At 37.1% G+C, this 20,624-nt stretch overlaps 1 protein-coding gene across 1 annotated transcript in view; it reads right to left on the bottom strand.

Annotated features, from left to right (window-relative positions):
- The window catches only part of drd2a (dopamine receptor D2a), a 58,966-nt gene extending 40,397 nt beyond the window's left edge, over positions 1–18,569 (bottom strand). Inside the window, exons 1-4 of the mRNA XM_046074905.1 lie at positions 18,270–18,569; positions 7,732–7,841; positions 2,908–3,044; positions 906–1,114 (exon numbers count right to left, since the gene is read on the bottom strand). Of these exons, the coding sequence (XP_045930861.1) occupies positions 906–1,114; positions 2,908–3,044; positions 7,732–7,841; positions 18,270–18,548 (735 nt within the window). The 5' untranslated portion in view covers positions 18,549–18,569. The remainder of the gene's footprint in view (positions 1–905; positions 1,115–2,907; positions 3,045–7,731; positions 7,842–18,269) is intronic.
- Between the last annotated feature and the right edge of the window lie 2,055 nt (positions 18,570–20,624).

Here is a 20,624-nt window from a genome sequence, read left to right as displayed (position 1 = left end):
TGATGTACAGAAAGACAGAGTGGTCATCGGGCTGGGTCACTCTCCAAGCTGCTGCAGAGCTTGTAATTGATGCTGAACTCCTTGATGTAATAAACTTTTATGATCAAGAACAGTGTCAAGCGGATTTCTTCTCAACACATCATCGCAGCATTATTGTTCGGACACCACACCAGTAAACATAATAATTATATTAAAAATGTTCTCCTGGAGGGAACCACTTATAGAGTATATGATATACATATGGGGATTGTCCATCGTTCTTTTCAGAGGAAACCAATTCTATTCTTGTCTGGGTTTTCCCCTTTATGGTATGTTGTAACATAATCAAGTATAATCAGTTTGAGAAAATGTTTGCAGTTTCATAAAGAAATAAATGATCTAAAAGGGTAAAATGTGTTTTTTTCACACTGCTTGAACAAGTAATAATTTTACAATGCATCGACAGTATGCAACACTATTCTGTCCATTTTTAAATTATAATTGAGCCTGTTCTTCTTCCCGCAATGAGGAAAACATGCACACACAGCCCTTCTGATCTCTTAGATAACATGTGCATACACCCTAACGTTAAGTTTTGTCTCATTCACTTTTATACAGATCTTTCATTAAAGGTACCCCGTGAAGTTAGTTATTAGTAGCGCTGTGGAGCAATGTTTTCAAGGCTGGTTCCTCATTTTCTTTGTATCATGCACGTGTACACACACACACACACACACACACACACACACACACACACACACATACACACACACACACACACATACAAGCAATCATTTTAAAATGTTCAGAAAGTACAGAAAGATAAAGTGCTCAGGTATAATAAAGGTTTAAAACAATCTCAGTGTTGTATTAAAGCCATAAAAGTGTTAGTTGTAAACAGCAGCCATATTGTTATAGCAGCTCACCTTCAGAGAAGTGGCCCCATCAGGGTCGTCAGCCTGACAGACACGGTGCTTTGGCTTTGTGTTTACACGTTTTCTGCGCTTCCTCAGGACCACATAAATTTGCACATAAACCAGCAGAGTGATGATGAAGGGAACATAGAAGGACACGATGGAAGAGTATACCACAAACGCCGGATTGGCGATCACACAGAGAGACTCGTCACGAGTGGCTGTGGAGATAAGCACAGGGTGAATGAAAGCTTCAGACTTCATGTCATGTTTATTCCAAAATAGTTTTTTGTGTGTAGTTTTGTTGTATTTTTGTCTCTTTCAACACATGAAAAACATTCTACAATGAAATGGGGAACTTAGTTTGGCTTGAACCTGCAGCTACAAACCAGGGGTGCTCTTTGATTTCAGTCTCTTGGAAATTTAACCACTCCTACTACTCCTCATGGGTCAGTCACACAATTTTCTTTTCCCCTCTCTTGCGATTTGCTCAGGCCATTGCAATCCTTTTTATTCCAACCTCCATCACTCAGAACTGCCTTATAGCTGATCCAGGATGCTGCCACAGGGCTTCAATCTGGTGCCAAATGTAGAGATCATATCATCCCAATTTTAGATTCCCTGCACTGGTTGCTTGTTAATTTTAGATTTCACTGATTTACTTTTAAAAGCAGCCAAATCTATCTAGACCCCATCACTGACTTTTTTAACTTCCTTCACACAAGAACACACACACACACTGAGGTGACACTCTTTATACTATAGGCCAAGTAAAATTATGTAACAATTGTTACATAACAACAGGCACAGATTCAACAACAACTGAGTCATGGATTGTGCAGATGTCACAGTAATTGTGAAGTGAATGAGAGGCGCACTGTAAAGCGATTTGAGTAAAAGCACTATATGCAATGCAGTCCATAATCTGTGTTTGAAATAATCAATGGACACCTCTGGCAAACCTGTTCTCCCTCCGCATTTAGACAAGCTTTCAATCCATTGCTAAAAAATAATAGAAATGTTTTACACTAAATAATAATATGCCTTTCAATAAGACACTGATATCTTGAGTGCTTCAGTTTCAGTGGTCCATTTCATTGAGGCCTTTGCTTTCATGTTTCTTGCAGCTTACGGTGGCTAGATCTGCAGTTACTGCTCACTTGAAAGCAGTTGTGGGGCTCGCAAACCTAAACTTCTGAGGCAGAATCGACATTACACCTAGGCACTCAAAGGGATGAGTGGAGCTTCAAAGTGACAGGATACAAGCCACAGGAGCTGATCACCAACAAGCCAAATACTGTAAAGTATTGTAGCTGTTAATTGGCGCTAATTGTATCCATTTCCATCTAATTGTCATGCTAATTGTCATTTTTAAGCGGACTTAATATGTGCATTTCCATCACTTGGTTCGGAGCGAATAAACTAGTAGTTGACGTTACACATGGCTGTAATAAACAAGATGAATGGGTTCCTAACCAGAGACAAAATGAGTCGCATGGACCTGATGGCCATTGATGGAGAGAGGTCCTCAGGAATGTGTTTCAAGAATATCCAGCAAGACACCGACAGCGGCAACAGCTGATCAGACGTGAGTTGCAAGTTTGCTACGTCAGAACTTATTCGGCCAAAGTGTGTCCTTCTCCCATTTGGCGCATTTACTCTTTTCACACAGGCAAAAACCACCTCAAGTGAGCGTAAAAACTTTTTTTTTCCATCAATCTTTTCTAATGCGATGCTTCAAAATGTACATTAAAAAACGTTGATGGAAAAACGGCTAGTTACATTCTGTTTTAGTGCAATATTAATGCAAATATGGGCAAGCATTTAAAAGTTTCATCAGCCAACTATTCACAGTGTTTATGTGTCTACAATGAACATAGTGTACTGTGCAGTGGATATATCTATGAATAATACAGTACCACCATTATTGCCCTAGCAGTTTTGTCACACACCACTGAAACACATTTCTGTTTCAAAGACTGTGGAGCAGATTGTATATCATACTCTTTCTTACCTGTGTTATTCAGGCCAAACAACAGGGGGCATGATATGGCGAAAGACAGCACCCACACCACAGAGATCATTACTGTGACCCGTCTCCTGGAACTGTAGCGAGTGTTGTACAGCATTGGCATTGCAACTGCTGTGTAACTGTAAGGGGGTAAGAAAAAACTAGACTCTTTAGTTTGAATGCATGAAAACATGACACATTTCTACATGACAACAGGGAAAGCACGACCAAAGTTTAACAAAAATGTTTGTCTTAAACTTTGTATGGTATTAAATCATTCATCTTGGATTCAATGACCTTGGGCTAAATTAAATATCTTACTGTTACTAGCTCTCCTTCATCAATGGGAATTTTAGCTCAAAGGAGGACAGAGAACATACAAGTGGTAAAACCAAGAAAAGTTGCCTGTCATCTTTGACAAGATCCTTTTTGATGGTGGACTGGCCCTTTGGAAAACAGCTACGTGCTGTGGGCTACAGTTTACATGAAGAAGAGGAACTGTGAGGTTGGCTGTGTTTTTTTTTACCAGTGTCACATAGGAAAGACCTTGCTACATTGACCTTATTAGTGAGCTTGTTGAAATCACCAGGAAATGTACAGTGCTTTACAGTGTCTCATGCATTGATTTTTGTGTCATTTGGTGCAATAGACATAAAGCCAAGTGGGTAAGGCTTTTAAAAGACTATTTTGATTGGGTTTCTTTATGAAAACACATAAGGGAAATCAGGATAAAGGTAATATTAGGTATATAAGGTATATATAAGGTGTTAATCACCTATGTTGCCATGGATTGTGCAACACATTGTATCAACGTCTTGGGTAAAACAAGCCTTCGGTATGGAAAAACATCTTCAATTGGCCTAAAAGTGATAATGCACAGTGCTGGTGCAATGCCAAAAGATATGCGTATTTCTAGAATCTGAGTTTTTTTATAGTAAGTAAGAAACTTTTTTTGTCCACCTGCTCCTGTATCATAATTTTAGGGCTGGATATACTCTTGGCTGCACCAAGATGGTGCTACACCAAGATGGTGCAGCTAAGGCACAGAAAAAATACAATATTTTACATTTTGAAATGAAATTCATACGCATCTGCCTGCAAAGCGAAAACCATAAAAGTTTTCTGTTACTGTCATGGCTTTAGTTGGTAAGGAAGCACACACAGTCCTCTCAAATGTCACATAGACCCCATTGGTGAACGCTGATAAAATAATATTATTAATAATAATGCATTACATTTATATAGCACTTTATCTGAGATACTCAATGGGTTCTCATTTTAGTTCTTTTCATGTTTTTAACTACTGGCTTCCTATTTTGTTTGTATCATGCATATACGCAAGGATACATTCTTGTGAGCACACACGATCCAGCCGCTGGTTTTAGAGAATTCAGCTGATTGATAGTTAGTGGTGGTCATTCCCAAAGAATTGTAACAATGTGCCAACACAGGCAGTGAAGACGAAAGCTGCAGGTTAGAAGGATATAAACAATAAAATGTCTAAGCTTTGTGAATTTTTGTATGATGATGGACATGCATGCAACAAATTTTTTTAGGCCTCAAGGAAAACACATTGTTTTTTAAGAGAAAACTTCACAAGGTATCTACACACAGTACACATAGCTAGCACGTGTTTTCAGCTGTACATGTCACAATGTCTGATAGTTTTCTCCTTTTAGGACTTAAGATACTTCAAAATATAATTTTAACCTGATTATAGGAAGAATCTGCACTGTGTTAGATTATTTATTGATTTGAATCAATAGTGTAAAAATGTGTATATGTCTCAGATAGTTAAATCTTGCATACCACATTGTGTTTTGGTACCTTAAAGGCAAAATTAATTTGTATTATCATAAAAATGACATATTGGGTTTGTTGTTAAATCTTGTGACATGCTAATGAGCTTTAGTAAAATAAATCCACATACACGTCTATACTTTTCTGCACACACAAATGTGAAGGATAATTTTTCTTAAACCAAAACTCCAAAATCTTTTTTTTTCATTATTATTTTAATGACACATTAATGGGATTATTTTGAAGAGTTATGAGACATTGTAATTTTGTAAATAGTTTAAACAGTTATCCTCACAGCACGCACCACACAAAAATTACACAAAATATTTTGCCAACGTGTCATTAAAGTTGAAGGTTAACAGCTCTGACATCATTGTCTAATATTTTAGTGCACATTATGACTCACTGAGAGCATTATGATAGGGAAGTGTCTTGTGATTCAACTTAAAACAGTTCCTTTTGGCAGCATAATTGGAGTCCTGTTAAATCACATTTGGCATGCTTATATTCATATCAACTCCTACACAAAAGTAGTTTTGTCTTAGGCCTATTAGTCCGCATACACACATAGATTCACAAAAATAGAGCCCATAATGTGATCACCTCCCAATTTGCTCCACAGTGGTAAATAAGAACAGCGTTAGTAGAGAAAGAAAGAATCTTTTGATGTATAAATTACGAAGCTGCCTAGGGCAGCTGAATTGATAAAAGGAAACACATTAGTCTGTGACTCTTATCTGAACTTTTACAAATCAGCATCACACCGGTGGACCCTGAAATGTACTCAGACTCATCATTTCACAAGTCATATAAATAATCTAAATGTTCATTTTGATGCTATTTTACTGTGCTTGCAACATTCATTTCAAATACACACAAACAATGATCCACCAAGGGATTATTTAAAGTAATAATCCTTTTCTCCACATATGCAAAACATTTGCATTCTAATTAAATAATGTCAATAAGAGTTAAAATTCTGTCTGTGTGTAACCATAGAAAGTATTTATTTTGTGCATGGATTTAAGATGAAAATGTAAAACTAAATTTGACAGAATTCCTCGCTATTCTTCAGACTAGTCCATAAGCGCTTAATTTAGAGTAAATGAGCTCTCACGTTTTCAATATAAAATCTATATAAAAAACGTGATTACTTCCTGCAGTTCTTTATTGAAAGCTTGAGCTTAATAACAGCTTTCCAGATTAACTCTGCTTCCTACAGCAGTGTGTAAGACTTTAATAGAGGCAGTGCCATAAATCACAGTCATCAAGCCAATTAAGCAACTAAATAAGAGAATTTATTTTTAGACATTATGAATCCAGGATGAGGTGGTTTTGTGACAAAACAGGTGCTATCATGAACTGGTGTTTTAAATAGAACTTTATTTGTTTCTGTATTTATTTATAGCAGCTGTAATCAACATTTTTATATTAACAATCAAGTGTAGATGCAAGAGGTCGCTTGTAGTAACAAACTCACAGAGAATGATTACTCAACTTTGCAGTTTGGTGCATCTTTCAGCATGCAACATTATTGTTTAGATTCACTTTTACAGCATCGTCTTCTTCAGAACAGCAGGCAGACAAATTAGCAACTAGCTGGTAAACATAATCGAGCGTTTGGCAGCTGAAGAGCCAGATACGTTCTTTGGGATGTATATTTGTCAGGTAGAATACTAACATTGCTCCATATCTGCTCAATGTTGAAATTAGCTGCTATTTGCTAATATATTTGAAATATCATCTTAAAAGATGATAATTTGTCAGAGTATGCATTTACAACTTGTTTCCGTAGCCTCCAAATTACCCCCCAAAAATCAGTAAATGTAGGTTTACATAAAAATATTGTTTCAAAGGATGTGGGTGTTAATTAACTCGTTAAATATGTTTCTGTCACTGTGAACTTTTACCACACTCGTGTTGTTTCTACAGATGTGGTGCTGTTTCTATTTTCAAATGTAACTCAAAAAAATAATTTTATTTATATAAAATTTATTTATTTACAAAAATGTAATGAAATTGTAATGAAACTTTTGTAAAGAATGTTTTTCTCTTTTTAGCAATTTTTTTTAAATTTTATAAGTATATGCTCTTATTACTGCGTTGTTTGTACCCCACACTGTGTAACCATGGAGTTGATTAATTTTAAATCTGAGGAAAAGAACCACTTTGGATTTTGCTAGTCTTCATCTTCTGTTAGCCCAATGTAATATTTGATATTAGGCTATTTATTCATTTTGTTAATATTTTCTGCAGTGGTACTTAACGGATTAGTTTTACATCTCTTTCCAGATCACCTTTGACATTTTGATATTCTTTAACCCTTTTATTAGAGCTTTATATATTATTGTATATTTTCTTGAAAATAGTAGAAGACCCAAACTGAATACAATCATCTCTTCCCACCTTTAAGTTTGTTTGTTGATAAATATTTTTTGTAGCTATTTCCTGTTGCCTTTCCCTGATGTTTCCTCATCAGTGTTGAATGGTCTTTTTAAGTATGAATTTTTGATTAATGTATGCATTTAAATTTATTACTGAACGTGTAATACTTTTAGGTGTTCCTGTGATTTGTCCACTTTTTTTAATTATTTAAAGTCTGTAGCTAAAGATACTGCTTTATTGCATTGTTTGTGTTATACCTGACAGTGGTCGATGCTTGCAACATAGCTGCTTCATTAATAATGTTTGCCCTGCCAGTCCACAAGTCCATTAGATTTTATTCTCCTACAAGTATGCACCTGTCTTACAGGTGTTCATGAGATTACACCTATTAGTTCTGAAATTAAAATATTTACATTTATGACCCTGGAACAACTGGTGGCCAGTGATTAGGATAGGTGTACACATATAAATATACATAAAATAAAGACGTGTATGTTGTTAAATCCATGTCTGGAATAGGCATTTAGTCTTTAATTAGGCTTTTATGTTCATCCACTTGAAAGTTTTTCTTTATTATCCAGAAAGCAAAGGTTTCCATTGAAAATCAGCTTGACTTAACAATCTGTGCAGCGGCAAACTCACCGATCAATGCTTATGGCACAGAGATTGAGGATGCTGGCTGTACACATCATCACATCCAGAGTGACAAAGATGTCACAGTGGATCTTGCTAAAGCGCCACTCTCCCACTACCTAGAAGAGAAAAACATCAACAAATGGCAGTTTACAGCAACAGTCAAAAGAACAAAGACACTGCGCTTGCCCAGCAAAAGCAACACCTCAGCAACTTCATATTGTTTCCACACCGGTAACAGAAAGAGAGAGGGTATGAAATGCAGAAGTGAACCGTGCGAGGAAAGAATGAATGAGATTATGAATAGGCATAAAAGAAAATCTCAGAGTACAATAAGAGTGCTCTATGTTGTGAGTGATAGATAGATAGAAAACAGATTGATCCAGTGTGACTCATCTGAAGTGATAAATTGCAGGTGAAAACCCCACATTTTACCATATACACAAAATCCACATAGTCTATTATAATATATATATATATGTCAATTTCTACCTGGCATGGTAGAAATTGACAGACGACCTGATTAGATTGTTCACTGTCTTCATGACTCTTTACATCTTTTCACTGAGAAAAGTAGGAATTAAACACTATAGATTTTTGTAAAATTATAGACACCCTCAGTGTTAGTGAGATAATTATCCTTTAACATGCATGTTGGTCTGCAGCCCCAGGTGGCAATCACGACATGACATGACATGACATGACATGACATGACATGATCAAAACCTATTTGTATTCATACCTCTTTTTCTCTCTATAATATGGCCGAAATCCATGCTGAAACTAACATCATCACTGATGCTTTGACAGGTCTGAGTGATCCAATGCCACCCAAATTGCCTGACACTACATCCTACATGCTTCCTCCCACGACTCTGAAAAAGGTACGAGAGATGCATGTAAGGAGGGGAAACGCCTACCTCTCTGTGGCTGATTAAACTTTGTCCCCAGGACGTGTATTCATAAAATTTAGCACCAGCTTAAAGAGCCGTATGTTGTTGCTGGTGCCTACAACACTAGCACTGATTGCAGAATGATCTGACAGCCTAATGAGTGCCCTTCTCCCTGTTGCAACCTCTCCTCTTTTTTTGCATTTTCCAACCTTTTGTTCCTGACATTTGTCTTCTCAGTACACTGTCCTCTTGTTCTCTGCATTCAGTTTGTCTGTTTCTCTCCTTTGCTACCATCACTCAGTTACACCACCAACACAACCATACTTCTTTTTACATCCTCATCAGTGCTGCAGCCCATGACAAATTAAAGAGCCTCACAAGAGCTGATGGTTAAGCCAGTACAGGGCTTCATGGCTGCAACACAGATCTATGTGGGGAAGCTTTTTACCGCATCATGTCTCAGGGAATGGAATCAGGCATAGATAAGGTGTTGGGAAGTAGAAATCACAGTTCAGGTGGACAACTCACATGAAATGTTTATCACAGCAGAGCATGGTTACAGTTTGGAGTCTAGGCTCTGACCTCTTTACTCCCTGCAGATATGTCCCCCTGCCCCCCTTCCCCCGACCCTGCATGCAGGTGGATGCTGGGGTGATGGTGGGGCCGAAAGAACAGCAGCAATAGTGAAGCAGTTGTATGACAAAGCAGAGGGAGAGATGGGAAATATTTACAGCTTAAATAGACTGCCAAATTGAGAGGGTGTGATTGTTGGATGATGGGGAATGTGCGGCATGTTATGTGTGTTGTCAGTGCAGCTCCAGCTGACTGCCTGAACCAGCTCACAAGCGTTAATGGAGCGCATTAATGGGGGCTGGGGAACTGAGAAAGTACAATTTGAGACGTCACTTAAAATCCGAGTAAACACACTTTGCTCTGTCATCTTAAAGTCAGCGGTCTTTTAGCATTCATAATAGCAATAATAAAGCATACACAAAAAAATTACGTAAATATAACAAGATAAAGTATACAACTCAAACAGCTGTTAAAAAGTACATAGCATACAATATTTGCACATATTACTCATAATGGTAAATGACAGATACTAGTCATCATTTATCTCTGTATCACAATGTTGGATGGACTGTCTTACTGACAAGAAGGACTAATCATATCAAGACATTCTTCTACAGACCTAACATTACCCATATGGGTATGCACTAATCTTGGCCGAAATGGTTTCATGTATTATGCACCTTTTAATTCCAAGGAACTGTAAACTGCACTTAAGATAATTTTTTTGTTTTACTATATGACATATTAATGACTCTTGTAATTGCTTTTATTAATCTTGTTTTGTGTCCTGATTGTTGGTTGTCTTATATGTTGTTCTTGCATGCAGGTTTTGTGGTTGCTTCTTCTTGATCTAAATGAGACTACCTAAATTATTTATAATTCCTGTATGGGCATAATGCATTTATAAATACAATATCTTAAAATAGTTCTTCATGTTATTTGGACTGCATCTTTGTTAGTCTTGGAAAGCCAGTTCTGAAGCCTGTCCCAAGATGAATGACCACCATTCCCTCTCTTCTACTGGATTGTAAACAAACTCTGGACTGCAAGTGATGCATAAAATTCTCTCCATATGCTCTAAATCAGTCACGTTGGGCAGAAAGCGAAAACTGTGGTAATTAATGCTAATTCAGCATTTAATAATAAAGGGCAAGTTGAATGCCCTGCCCACACTCTATGACTAAGCTCTCACTGTAGTTCATGCTGATGCATTATCATCATGAGAAACTCAGTTACGGCCACCGTCTGTGACACTAAAATAAAAAAAACAAAATGTCTGCACATAGATAAAGATAGAATAAGAATCTATGTATGGTCTGTTCTTTCATTATTCTGTTTCAAAATCAAATTGGAAATACACAACATTGACATGACGAACAAGACATGAGAAAGGGGGACAAAAAAATAAAACAAAGTACATGACATCAATAACAACAGCAGCTAAAACAATTACTTAATCTTATGTGTGTGTGTGTGTGTGTGTGTGTGTGTGCTCATGTATGTGCGTGTATGTACATGCGTCCCATATCATCAGGGAAGGGAATGTGTTTATATATATATATATATATATATATATATATACACAAACACATAACACGCACATACATGCACAGGGTCACATATATCTAAGTAGTTACGCATATTTAATACTAACAATAATATTATTACTCTCATTACCATCCACAACGTCATCCTTACTAACAACAACAACCATAATAATAATAATAGTAATAATATATAATACAGGTATAAATAACAATAACATCACATCGTAATTTTGTCTAGATAATAATGTCTGAGATAACAGAAATAGTAGTCATAACATTATTCATAAAATCAGGTTTGATGTAATGATATTGATAGTAGCAGCAATAGCAAGAAAATGGAGTCTAAACAAATAACATAAATAAATGAGCATAATCTGAGTCAAAGAAAAGCAGTTCGATACAGCAATAAAGAAACTTCTTCCCCACTTATTTTTCCTTTTCCTCCCTTCTTCCTACGGTTTCCCCTTTCCCTGATTATATAGGCCTCTAGAAGATATTGTTAAAACCCATACTTAATGTCTATTATAGTTGGTTGATCAGGCAAAAACAATGGAATCAGGATTGAATGAATTTAATGACGGGGTCAGGTAAGTTTTCCATAGATACGTACTCTATCAGTAAGTTTTTCCAATGTGTTATATGTATGGCGGTCCTTGATTTCCAGTTCATGAGGATGGTTGTTTTCCTTGTTTTCCAGATTGATTGTTGATATGTCTCCTAGTAAGCAGAGGGAAGGTGATTTGGCAACCCAAGAAAACGGATAATGATGTACTGATGTCTTTCAAAAATTATTTAATTGGTGTGCAGTTCCAGGTGGCGTGAATATAATTATCAGGGTAATTTTGTAAGCAACGTGAACAAGTTTCCGATGTGAATCCCATTTTAAACAATCTTTGCCCATTGTAATAAATTCTGTGGAGTATCTTATATTGTATGAGTTCTAGGTTAGCAATCTTTGTCATAAAATAGGTGCTTTTGCAAATTTGGCTTATAAGTTAGCCTCAGGAGTGATAAGTCTATCTTCCATTTTGTTGACCGTATGGATATGGATATTGTCTTGTCTGATTGTGATATTATTTTGTAGATTCTGGAGAGGGTTTTTTTTGAAGAGGGGATGTTAATTATCTCTGAAGTTAAATAAGAAAGATCTAAGTTAGTAGATATAATGTTAAGTTTTGTTTGGATGGATGATTTCAGCTGTAAATATTCCAAAAAGTATTTACTCCCAATGCCGTACTTCTGTACTGTGGGAATATGAGACAAGGGTGTTATTATGGAAGATATGTTGAAGGTGTGTGAGGCCTTTTTCAAACCATGAGCGGAAGTTACATGGTTTCTTGTTAATTGTAAAATCATTGTTATTCCATATGGGAGTATATTTGGAGGGTGCAAAAGTGGTGTTTGTGATGGTTTGGGTGAATCCATTTTGGTATATACTGAAGTTGATTAGCCAGATAATAATTGTGAAAATGAGGCCTCCTTGTGTCTTTAATTTTTGCAGAGAAGTCAATTTAATTCTTGGTGTTTTGTTCTCCCAATTAAATTTTGAGATGATGGAGTCTAATTGTTTAAACGAGATGAGAGTGGGTTGTGTCGGGATCATTGAGAATAGATTTTTAGGGAGTATTGTCATTTTGATGATAGATATTCTACCAATAATGGATATTGGTAGGTTCATCCAGCGTTGAAGGTCATCATTTATTGTTTTAAGTAATGATGTAAAGTTGAGACTGGACAGCTCTGACAGCTTGGGGGAAACTCTAATGCCTAAATACGTGATGTGACTTGTGCATAATGGGTGGTGAATGGGCTGCCACATCCCAGCTACTACTTTGAAGTGGAAGAATAGATGATTTTTCCAAGTTGATAGAGTATTCTGAAATTTTGGAGAATGTTTCAATTAGTTTTATTGTTTCTTATAATGATGGGAGTGGGTCTTGTAGGAATAGTAATATATCATCTTCATAAAGACTAATCTTATGATATACATTTGGCGTTTGAATTGAGTTCTGACGGATGGCTGCCGCTAATGGTTTGATGAAAATGGTCAATAGTAAATGGTAATAGTGCCTAGTACCCCTGTGTAGTGTGAAGCTTTTCAATGTTAGTCCATTGGTAATGATGGTGGCTGATGATGTAGGGTATAGGATATTTTAATCCAATTAATAAATGATTCCCCAAAGCCAAATCGCTCTACAGAAATTTCCAATTTACCCTATCAAAACCTTTTCAGCATCTAGTGTGGTTATGATGGTTCTTGCTTCTTGGAATGACGAGTAATGCATTAAGTTAAACAAGCTCTGTGTGTTGCTGTGTCGGTCTGTAATGAAAACAGTTTGATCTGGATGGATTATGGATGCGTTGACTTTTTCTACTCTGTGGGCTAGTGCTTTGCTGATGATTTTTATGTCTACATTGGCTGTGTTCATATTAGCTGGAAATTTAGAATTGTTTTTTGTTTCAGTTATCATTCGGTTAAATAGTGGAGCTATAATGGGCCAGAAGTATTTATAGAACTCAGCAGGGAAGTCATCTGGTCCAGGTGCTTTATTATTAGACATAAGATTTAGAGCAGTAATAAATTTGTTCTGAGTAAATGATGAATCAAGTAATTTGGTTTGATCTTCATTAAGTTGTGGGAAATCAATACTGTTAAGAAATTAATTGATGTCCTGTTGACTTGGGTCGATTTCTGATGAGTACAAATTGCTGTAAAATTTTTGATTTCCCAAAGATTTCATTGGGTGAAGTGGTAGGCTTCCCTGCTTAGTCCTTAATGACAGAGATTGTTGATTTTTCTTTGTTTCGTTTGATTTGATTTGCCAGGTACTTACCACATTTATTATTGTGGTGGAAATGTTCCTGTCTGAGCCTTTGTATCATAACTTCAGTTTGCTTATTCATAATTTCATTTAGCAGAGATTTATTTTTTCTTAATTCATTCTGGTTATCCTCTGTCGGGTTTGTTATATTAATGTTTTCAACTTGTTGACTGAGAATAATATTATTTTTCTTAGAACAGCCTTTCTTGTTTCCCACAGAAGAGTTGGGGATGACCCAGGGGAATCATTTATTCCTTGGAAGGATGTCAACTCTCTTTTGATCTAGCTGTCAAATTCGGGATCTTTAAGAAGAGATGTATTAAAGCGCCATCTGGTGATGGGTTTGGACAGATTAGTTCTATTCCATTTAACTGTTAAGGTTGCTAATAAGGATGGGGTGGATCTTTGATTCTGAAATATTACTTATAATTGAATTACTGCTGAGGAAGAAATCAATACGAGAATATGATTGATGAGTTGGAGAGAAGGATGAGAATTCTTTATCTGTTGGGTGCTGTGGTCACTAACTATCGCCAAGACCAAAATCACTCATGAACTGTTTTATCAATTCTGTGGAACACCAAGTGCGTTTATTACTAAAATTATTAAATCTATCTATTGATGGCAGGATGATTGTGTTGCAGTCGCCTCCTATTATGACTGGACAATTGGAAATGTTTGAAATACAGGAAATGTGATGGGTCATCTGTGTTTGGATCATAAACATAAACAATTTTTACTAGATTATTATTGATTGATAAATTTATGTTAAAAAATGTCCTTCAGGGTCTGTAATGTTGGTGTTGTGGTGCTTGATTTTTGCAATGATCGGCCGTGGTCTGATGCTATCATGCTTAGTGCCCATACGGTGTACTCGGCGGAAGGTGATGTTGTTGACAGTTTCTCTGGGTAGTTTGAGCTGGGTGGACATGAACTCCTTAATAGATTTTTCAGGGTCGTCTGGTGTTTGTTTGGGAATGCCGGTGAAAACCAAGTTATCCCTCATGGTCCAGAATGTTCTCTTTCATGATTTTGTTTTCTGCGCTGACAGAGGTTAGCTGGGTGTGTTGGCGGAGTGTTATAGTGAGTTGTTTTCTCTGATGAGTGTTTTGATTTGATCCTGAATTCCAGGCTGTGGCGCAGTGCCTGGAATTCCCGGTGTAGTACTTCTATTAGTGCAATTCTGGTGTCCAGTCCGGTAAGTTTCCTTTGAATAGAAATCAGAATTTCGCTCACCTCTGCACAGCATGGAGGTTTTGGGGATGTGGATGGAGTTGTACCTGTACTGGAGAGGGAATCAGGATGGATTCTTTTGGGGTTTGGAGTAGATGTAGGCTTGGCTTTCTTGCTGTCGTCTGTTTTGTCCTTTTTCATGTTGCAAAGTCGGTTGAAATGCTCGTCGATGAATTCTTCCAGGTTGCTTGATGTTATAGTCCAGTTTTGAGATGAGAAAAAAACAAAAAGAAAAGAAAAAAAATAGAGTTTTATATCCGAAGACGGATGTGTTATTTCAGCTCCGTAATCTAGCAGCTGAGGGCCGCCATCTTGAATCTCGTACCTTCCCGTGAGAGTAGCGTTCACAGATCCCTCCATTTTTCTGTTTTAAAACCAAAACGGAAAAATGGTAAACAAAAAAACAGACATCTGTTTTGTTTTTCTGTTTTAAACCCAAAACGGAAAAACAAATCAGCTGCGTTTTGTTCTATATATGACCGGTGTATCCACAACCCATTCTTACCCCCCCTTCTTCACAAAGAAAATACCCGAATATGTTTATCAAGGGTTTTTTCTCGAGGCTATGGCCAGGGTGAATAAAGGGGGAGCCAGCTGGGAGCTCCTGAATACGTGATATTGTGAGGGGTCTCTAAAATATTGACAATATGCTATTTTTGCCTTGCCTAAATAACTAGCGTTGGGCTTCATCCAGCCACAGGTATCACCGACCGCACTGCAGCGCACCAGGTCGCTCTCCGGTAGACCTAATATGAGTTGGGTTTCCCATGGAACAGGCACACTGGACGGTCAGTGGTTGTTCCCTCTGGCTGGATGGAAGTCCAATGCTACTGATTTTACACATAATCCATGTGCTACTGCTGTGCAGGCTCTCCAGCTCAATTTTCTAAATTTTTCATCTCATGAAGAAAATAAAGGTCAGATCGAAACAGTGTAGCCTAGAGAGGCTGAACAAAAATTACCCGAACATTTTAATACGTGTATGATTCGTTAATACAGCTCGCCCAATTAACTAATAACAGTTCAAGTTTGCTTCGTACCATTGGATGTACTGATAACTATCTCTGAATTAATTTGATACTGAAGAAATCTTAAAAACCGGAGGATTCTCAGGCAACAAGTTCTGAGGCGTTCCTCTTCTTTTCCCAGTTACAAACTGAACATTGAGCCTCCACTTATGTTGATGTTCAAGCTCATTTTAATTACATTTAATCATTGCACCGCCCTCCCAAATATAGGCTGTAGCAGGTTTATCAAGTGTAACACACAAAGCTACACAAATCAGACACATTAAATAGCCTATCAATATCAATATTTTTTCCTTTGCTGATTTGGTTTTGAAATGAAATAATCAAAGAACAAACCATACACGGATTAATAAGCAGTGTGCATGCGGTGGGATTAGAGGTTGGTATGTGTATTAAAGAAGAGACAAGACAACATTGTTACCCAACACTGAAAAATTCTGTTAAAAAGTTTTGTTGCCATTAACTGAAGATGTACATCATTTTATTTTGTGTCTCTGATGGTAAAAGCGTGTTCTGAAAAACATGAAATGAATAAATACCATTCCAGTTGTTGTTTTCCACCTAATTCCACCAATTTTCAATCCCAATCATAATTACTGCTCTCCTTAACAAGCTGGTCGTAACATCCTACTACTACTGTCTCAATTTATCTTCATTAGCAGGATCCACCCCCTCCCCCACCCTTAATTATGGCAGTCTGATGTAGATTTGAATTTCTGTGGCTCATAGAAATGATTAAATATGTGGCATAATTTCTATATATAACGGACAATGGGTTATCCATTAAAACACATTACAAACCTCGCAGCGCTCAAAGTTTTTTGCATATGATATGCATAAGGAATTTCAATACTGAATACCTGGAGAAACCCCTTTAACCCTTAAGTAGCCCTAAACTACTTTTGATGCTTGATTCTGTCCTGTGGCAATAGTAGCTTTCTTCAAAGATAAACACAAAGAAGCAGAGGTGTTTGTTTGTCTTCACCAATACAAAGTTACAGGAAACACGACTTTCAAATTTGTGTCCAAAAACATGTTGTGACACATATTTGATGAAAGCTTGGTGTGTTTCCAGCGCTCACCACTCTCCAAATGTGTTCTTGGTAAACAAAACCAACTCACACCTGGGTAATTAAAACACTTTACACCATCAGAGACTCATTTTTCTGCTATGATATCAAATTAATATTTAATTGAAAAAGTTTTATGCTACAGTTTGGAGCTTTGATAACGTGGCTGATTACAATTCAACTCCTACTTTTCTAAAACGCTTTGATGTAGGCTCCCCCTGTGTGCACCCTGCTGTCCACATCAACAGAGAAAGCAAGTAAATAATTCTGATAAAAACAAACACAGTATGCAGGTTGCATACTTTATGGAAACAGAAATTTTAGTCTTAAGAATAACTGGTGCCAATGATTAAGTTGTTTTGTTTACTGGTAACAGTAACAGCATTTTTATTACACTCGCCACTGGTAAAAGGTTTCATTTTGCTGTAAGACAACCGTTACAATGTGAGTGACACATTTTCTATCACCACTGTGCTGTATGTGCAAACAAACATGCATGGAGACAGGCAGAGACAATTACAGCCTATGGAATTATACACAGTAATATGATCAGAGTGATAATCAACATGACTCACTGAGAGACACAAGAGGATTATAGTCCTTGTAGTCTTAGATTGCCTTTCTCTCCATCAGACAGCATGACCTAAAGCCTGATGGTCAGAAAACAATTCAAGACCAGGAAGATAGACAAGAAATGAGCAACAGTCGAGAGATAGCGAGATATTTTTCTAAAAGACAGCCCACATCCCGCAAGCTCTGTTTAAGGTTGAACTGATTAGTGAGCATCAGTGTGTCATAACTGCTTTAAAAACACGGGTCTCCATTATCCCACACAGCAGTGCACACACAGGCGCAAAAAGATGTGTCCCAGAATTAGGAAGAATTAATCATAAACATCTGACCTCTGACTGAATAGACTGGTCTGACATTTGATATTGTCACACGGTGTTGCTACGTTATAGGCCTTTAACCATTGTAGGACTGGTATTTAAAATACTGATGTGAACATATTAGCCATTGCACTTGTTTCACCTTGAGCCTTTGACCTGCTTATAACTGCTTGCAGCTTGCTTGGCTCATTTCGCTGGTATTTTACTGGAACCACATTTCATAAATGCCTGTCATATGCATAATGTCATTTGCTATAGTTTAAGCTCTTAATGCTGAACTGAATTCTGCATGTTAAGCTGAACATTTTCTTTGGAAAAGTTATTTGTTTATTGCTGATGTTTTCTAGCACCGTTGAAATGATACAAGATAAACAGAGAGAAAAAGAGGTATGGGTATAACGATAGGGAGAGTCTTCTGCATTGGGCATGCCAGGTTAGTTATTTGAGCGTACATGTGTGTCAATGGTGTGTGTACATCTCTGCTATCCTACCTCTAAGTAGACAACCCAGGGCATAACTAATGTTGCCACCAGAAGGTCAGCGACAGCTAGGCTGACGATCAGGTAGTTGGTGGTGGTTTGCAGAGCCTTCTCTCTGGACACAGCCATGCACACCAGCACGTTGCCGAAGACAATGACAAAGATGAGCAGAGTGAGCAGCATGGCGTAGTAGTTGTAAGGGTGCTTCTGCTCTTGATCTGTTCCGTTGAAGCCCCATGTTCCATTATCGTAGAAACTGTCATTGTAGGCATACTGGGTAAAGACATCCATTAGCTGTTAGTGACGAAGGCCAAGAACGGGCCCTGCAAAACATGCAGATACAGGGTTAACAGCATTTGAAGGCAGTTGTGTTCATGTTTGCAAACGTTAATGAAGAAAACAAACGTGTAACTTTTTGGTATAATCTGGATTTCTGCAGTAATTGCTTTGCAGAAGCAACTTGTTTATTAATCTCTTAAATGCTGATGAACCCAGTAACGGGATTGTCAGCTTTATTTTAAATTATGCTGGAGTTGTATATTAAATGATGTAGAAGTCATCTGCCATATTTTCATCTAATCAAATTATAGCCCTGGTCTCTTGAATGAAAATGGGGTTTTCAACTACATATACGTGAGTGGCCTTATGTATAAAATTACTCAAAAGTCTGCATTCGCCACAACATATTGTGGTGTAATAAAGATGTGCGGTGGTGGGTATAGTACTGTAAATCTTTACTTACAGTTTTTTCAATTGCTTACATGCATTGGTCAAAACTTAAGTAACAGTCCGTGAGTGTATGTGGACCAAACTGTGAATCATTTTTCATTGCTTTCACACTACTCCACCACCTGCACTGTTGCAGCAACGCTAACACACTGTGTCCAAAACTGTTAAAAACACATTCAAAATATTGGCAAATGTCCTGCATTTCTGCAGTAACCAGACAATATATATGGAAAATCTTTATGTAAATTTTATGTTTACATAGTTTATGTCTATGTGTGTGGAGCACTGTGTAGTGTTTTGAACAAAGTGTGGTTTAGAACTGCAATCTGAGTGTAAATCAAAACTGTGCTTGTATTTTAGCAGAATCGGTTTAGGGGGTTGGTACATGAATTACAGGTTGTAGGCATTGTGTCAAAGTACCTGTGTTACTGTGGAAACAAGTTAGACTGCACTGTATTGAATTTAAATTTGAATTTATTAAAGGATAGCCTCTTGAGATACATCATCTCATTTTCACGAGAGGCTCCCGCAGTACTAAAATTTCAGGAATTAGTTTTTTGTTTCAACTTTTTATATTTCAAGTCAATTACTATATGCAATGTTATAGAAAAATACTGTAAAAATGTTTAGGCAAATTTCTGCATTTCTGATTTATTCTTGTTACATATATTTTGTACAGTCAAAGAAGTGGAAATATCTTTTTCCTATTCGATAATGAAATACAGATTAATGTGAAAAATTATTCAAACTTCAAAGATAAAAAATCATAATTTATGTAATGCTCCCTGTTGTTAGTGTTTTTTAGGTCCCTGTGTTCAGACTGTATGAAGAGTTTTGAAAAAATATATCAGTTTTGACAATTGCATTTAAGCAATTGGAAAAAACTATAAAGTATAAAAGTACTCCATCAATAAACTACTCAAAGTACAGGTTACTTTGTGTTTAATGTTGTGATCCATCCATCCATCCATCATAAACCGCTTATCGTGCATACAGGCTGGGATTGACTGGAGCCAATCGGCTGGAGCCAATCCCAGCGTACATCGGGCTAAAGGCGGGGTACACCCTGGACAGGTCGCCAGTCCATCGCTGGGCCACACATAGACAAACAACCACACACACTCACAAGATTTGAAAAGTTACCGTTCCTTATAAAAAAAACCTACTTCTTCTCTCATTTGCATTATCTGTAACAAGTTACTAGCCACCTCTTTTACAACTACTCAAGAAATTGTAACACAACGCACACACACACACACAACCATTTCAGAATATATATATATGGTGGTAATTGTGCTTTTTGGAACAAAAAAGGGGTGGGGGAGTTTTCTTGGGTTTGCATTTAAATTTGGTGTTTCCATAAAAAAAACAACTACGGTGTGGTGTGACTTGTATCCACTTCACATTTGCCTTACCGCCCTCTGCAGTTGAAAGGTATTTAAATCGAATCACCCATGTGCTTGTGAGTGTATACATACATCTTAATGTGTGTAGCGCATGAGATACAATCAAAATGGGGAAATGCTCATCAAATATTGCTCCATAATGGTATTTGTGGTCAAAAACTCTTCACGGGGTCTGTTCAGGTCTGTGGTGAAGTATCACCAACAGGTTTGCATTTAACAACAATTAGTGCTT

The sequence above is a fragment of the Micropterus dolomieu genome, linkage group LG17, assembly GCF_021292245.1.
Source record: "Micropterus dolomieu isolate WLL.071019.BEF.003 ecotype Adirondacks linkage group LG17, ASM2129224v1, whole genome shotgun sequence".
Lineage (NCBI taxonomy): Eukaryota > Metazoa > Chordata > Actinopteri > Centrarchiformes > Centrarchidae > Micropterus > Micropterus dolomieu.
This window is presented reverse-complemented; position numbering and strand designations above follow the sequence as displayed.